Consider the following 3,709-nt stretch of genomic DNA (forward strand, 5'->3'; position numbering starts at 1 on the left):
TTATCAAATCTCGCAAATGCTATATTAACACTGACGCACAGTTATATACATTACTATGTTGTTACTATGATGTTTGCTATAGAAATGCTTGGAAAGACGTTGGTTGATAGTGTTATATGTAAGATGTGGTGTAATCACACAGGTCTGGTACAGAGGGATGACAGATTGGCACTAAAGGAAATCACGACCCAGCTCCAGTTGGAAAACACACTTGATGACCACGTATTTGTAAGTACCCCTAGGTGGCAGTAGCCGGTCGCAATAGATTGAAACCTGAAAGTATAGCCTGTAGCGCGACAGTTTGTCAGTGGAACGTATCACGAACATTGCTCTTCACTCTGTTTTTGCTATGATTGACTTGTCTAAAATGTGGATTAAAATATTGGGGGAATAACTGTACAAACATAGTTACGATTATATCTGAAAGCATGCATTACACAAGCATGTGTGAAATCATTTTGCTACAACCGTTTTTTTGTTTAGGGATCATTTTCGGAAACGCTTTCTTTCCTTCTGGAATCCTTGAAGTCTGGTAAGGGTGAAACTAATAAAATCTTCTTCTATTGATAGCCAACATTAAACCAGTTTAACGTAAAACCAGGAACATATCTATGATTCATAACCATCTATATCTACACTACAAATATCTAGTACTGTATTACTTGTTGACAAGTATCAGGGTGCGAAATTAACGCGAGTCCGGAGTCAAATACTCCCTGATTTACTGTCGGACTCTCTGATTTGACATATGCAGGAGTCCGTGTAACTCCCTGAAAATTCTGCTATACTAACTAGTTCATTCCAGAGCACGGCCTTGCGGAATGTTTCAGTAAATGCCCAAAGAAAATATAGCAGACGGGCAACCTCATGAATCTTCATATGCGTTATTGTTTTCTTTAGTTTTGAACTTTAGACTGCGGACTCCCTCATTTTGCTGCAGACTCCGTCTTTTTGAGGGGCAGGGAGTCTGTTGGACTCCCTTGTTCACAAGTTAATTTCTGCCCCTGAGTATTGTTTGTTAATCTGTTCAATCAAAATTTCAGGTGGGAAGTCTAGTGTCTCTATTTTGTTTGTCATCGATGAATTTGATCTGTTTGCTCAACACAAGAATCAGACGCTTCTGTACAACCTATTCGATGTCTGTCAGACGGCGCAGACACCTGTCTGTGTTCTAGGTCTCACCTGTAGATTGGTAAGTTACCTATCAGATGGCAAAGACAGGTGTGTCTGTGTTCTAGGTCTAACCTGCAAGTACAGGTAAGTTTTCCATCAGTCACCACCTGTAAATATGCTATGATGCATATATGATCTAAGTTGCTAATTTATCATGTCAGAGGCAGGGTTCTCCAAGAGCACTTATAGCCTGGCGGCCCGCCAGGCTATCGTCGAGCCCACACATTGGTTTTATTGGGACCCATGTTTTTCGTACCTTTGCATTTTTTGTGGAGGTCCTCGAATGTGCCAGGGTTAAGAGTGTTGCTTGATTCCACCTCCTTGTCACTTACAATACCCTGTTCACCAGCGGAATGACTTGGGTCATCCTGTACGATTGAAGGATTAGCTGACATCGGTGGCGGAGGGGCACCGACAGGAGGTGAAACCACGGGCTGTGGTCCTGTCGCCAACACACTACCCATCGCTGTAACGACTGTGTTAGGAGCTAAGCACTCTTAATTTCATAGGAACCAAATAAAGTTTCAATGACAGTAAATTATCATGTGCTTTCCACCTTGGTCGCCATGTGCATACTAAATCACATCTGTGATTGGTTCATACAGAGGACACGTGGCTTTCGTGATGTGCTCTTGTCTTGTGTTTGGGTTGAAAGTTTAAACTAATAAATATCAAGATTTAATACTATCATTGTCATTGTACGCATATAATATCCTGCAATATAGGATATGTAGGCATTCTAGCATCGCTGTGATTTTACTTGCGTCCCATTTTGACCTTCAGAGTTCAGCTGGCTGCTTGAAAGGTGAAATCTGAAAGGTCAGCCGGAACCGGATGTCGGCATTACGCAAAGGGTCATAGCGGCAAGCATGAAATAATTGTACAGTACATACGCTGAAGTTATATCACTAACACGATTCGTCACTTGTTTATTTACTTTACATTTCATTATTATATAGCTTTAGCAATTCATGAAGAACCTGACTACTTGCCAACAAAAAATCAAGCATGGTTAGAAAGAAATCGAGTGCCGAACCAGCCTTAGAAAAACCGTGGTTGGAAGCGAAAAGGGTACTGCTGGAAGGGATGCGTGTAGCTGGGAGGGAGAGAATGAAGGAGCACTACGAACCCCAACGGGCGTAAGTTGTCAATGCCATTGATGCACAGTGTGCAAATAAATGTTTGCATGATTATCAATTGTCAAGAAGCTGGAATATCTGGCTTCTCTCTGGCTTTGCAAATGCAATACAACCTCCCCCTCTGGATCTGCAAAGTGCAATCTCCTCTCTCCATCTCAACCTCCCCTACAAGTACAAAAATCAAATAACGAATGCGAATATTTGAATGTAGGTTTCGTTAATAGATACCACTTTGTGGTGACCGTACATTCTTTAATGACAAATTTGAAGTTGTTAACGCTCCGTGATGCATGCATACATGCTGTTCCTTGTCTCGTTTCTACAGACATGTTGCCGAGATGATAAGGCGAACGGCGACGGCAGGTGAGAGCAACTCTGCGCTGCTGATAGGGTCCCGCGGCTGCGGCAAGACTACCGTAAGAGTGCACCTTGCTGACGCTGTTAGCGGGATCAAGTCCTTCACCCCCGCCCCATCACGCAATAGCCTATAATAAATATATAATAAGGCCTGGTTATATAACACACACACATATATATATATATATACATGTATGCTGTAGCGTGAGCGTGATGGGGGCAGACTTGATCTCACTGCCAGTCCTCGCCGTTGCTTCGGAACAACAACACCGTTATTCTGTCACACAGACAAGTATATATAGGATGAGTACAGCACACAGGGCGTGATGGGAGGAGCCACCGTGAGCACGTGCGATGATGTACTGAGCCTGTGTTAGATGTGATGCTGTGTGCGTGATGTGAGAGCGTTGACCGTTTTTTCTTCTTTCCGCAGTTGCTCGAGATGGTGTTAGAAGAGCTATTTCGGGATAAGCACGTGCGAGACAACCTACAGCGGGTGAATCTCAATGGTATGTCGATCGAGGAGCAGCTACAAAATCTGATCTCTTGTCGGAAGGCATATACGTGTTCCAGGCCCGCTAGTAACTAGTATTTGTTAAACAACCGGTTACTTGCTTCTGAACTCCAGGAAAGATTGCACAGTCTTCATTTGGTAACCGCGTCGTTGGCGAGATCGTGGTTGATAAACCCACCGCGACAGACGGATGAATGTAACCGAAAGGCGATCGCAATGCATGTATGTGCAAGAAACGCTGTTTTATCAAATCTCGCAAATGCTATATTAACACTGACGCACAGTTATATACATTATGTTGGAGCCGCAGAGCCTATTGCACCTTTTAGTATTAGTTGTGATCCAGGTGGCAGCACCTCCTGGTCATTGTGGGATAGTGTTCTAGGATATGGTTCTGGGGGTGCGATCCAGGTGGCAGCACCTCCTGGTCATTGTGGGATAGTGTTCTAGGATATGGTTCTGGGGGTGCGATCCAGGTGGCAGCACCTCCTGGTCATTGTGGGATAGTGTTCTAGGATATGGTTCT

At 43.7% G+C, this 3,709-nt stretch overlaps 2 protein-coding genes across 2 annotated transcripts in view; one reads left to right on the forward strand and one right to left on the reverse strand.

The window, feature by feature from the left end:
• LOC106814585 (mitochondrial import receptor subunit TOM40 homolog 1-like) overlaps nt 1-1,740 on the reverse strand; it is a 19,545-nt gene extending 17,805 nt beyond the window's left edge. Inside the window, exon 1 of the mRNA XM_014818926.1 lies at nt 1,430-1,740. Coding sequence (XP_014674412.1) covers nt 1,430-1,637 — 208 coding nt within the window. The 5' untranslated portion in view covers nt 1,638-1,740. The remainder of the gene's footprint in view (nt 1-1,429) is intronic.
• A 112-nt stretch (nt 1,741-1,852) lies between these two features.
• Nucleotides 1,853-3,377, forward strand: LOC106814575 (origin recognition complex subunit 4-like). Its single transcript, XM_014818915.1, has 5 exons — nt 1,853-1,992; nt 2,133-2,312; nt 2,638-2,728; nt 3,103-3,178; nt 3,298-3,377. The coding sequence occupies exons 2-5, from the start codon at nt 2,182-2,184 to the stop codon at nt 3,375-3,377; spliced, it is 378 nt and encodes a 125-aa protein (XP_014674401.1). The 5' UTR covers nt 1,853-1,992; nt 2,133-2,181.
• The last annotated feature ends 332 nt before the right edge of the window (nt 3,378-3,709 follow it).

Source organism: Priapulus caudatus, unplaced genomic scaffold (genome assembly GCF_000485595.1).
Source record: "Priapulus caudatus unplaced genomic scaffold, Priapulus_caudatus-5.0.1 Scaffold947, whole genome shotgun sequence".
NCBI lineage: Eukaryota > Metazoa > Priapulida > Priapulimorpha > Priapulimorphida > Priapulidae > Priapulus > Priapulus caudatus.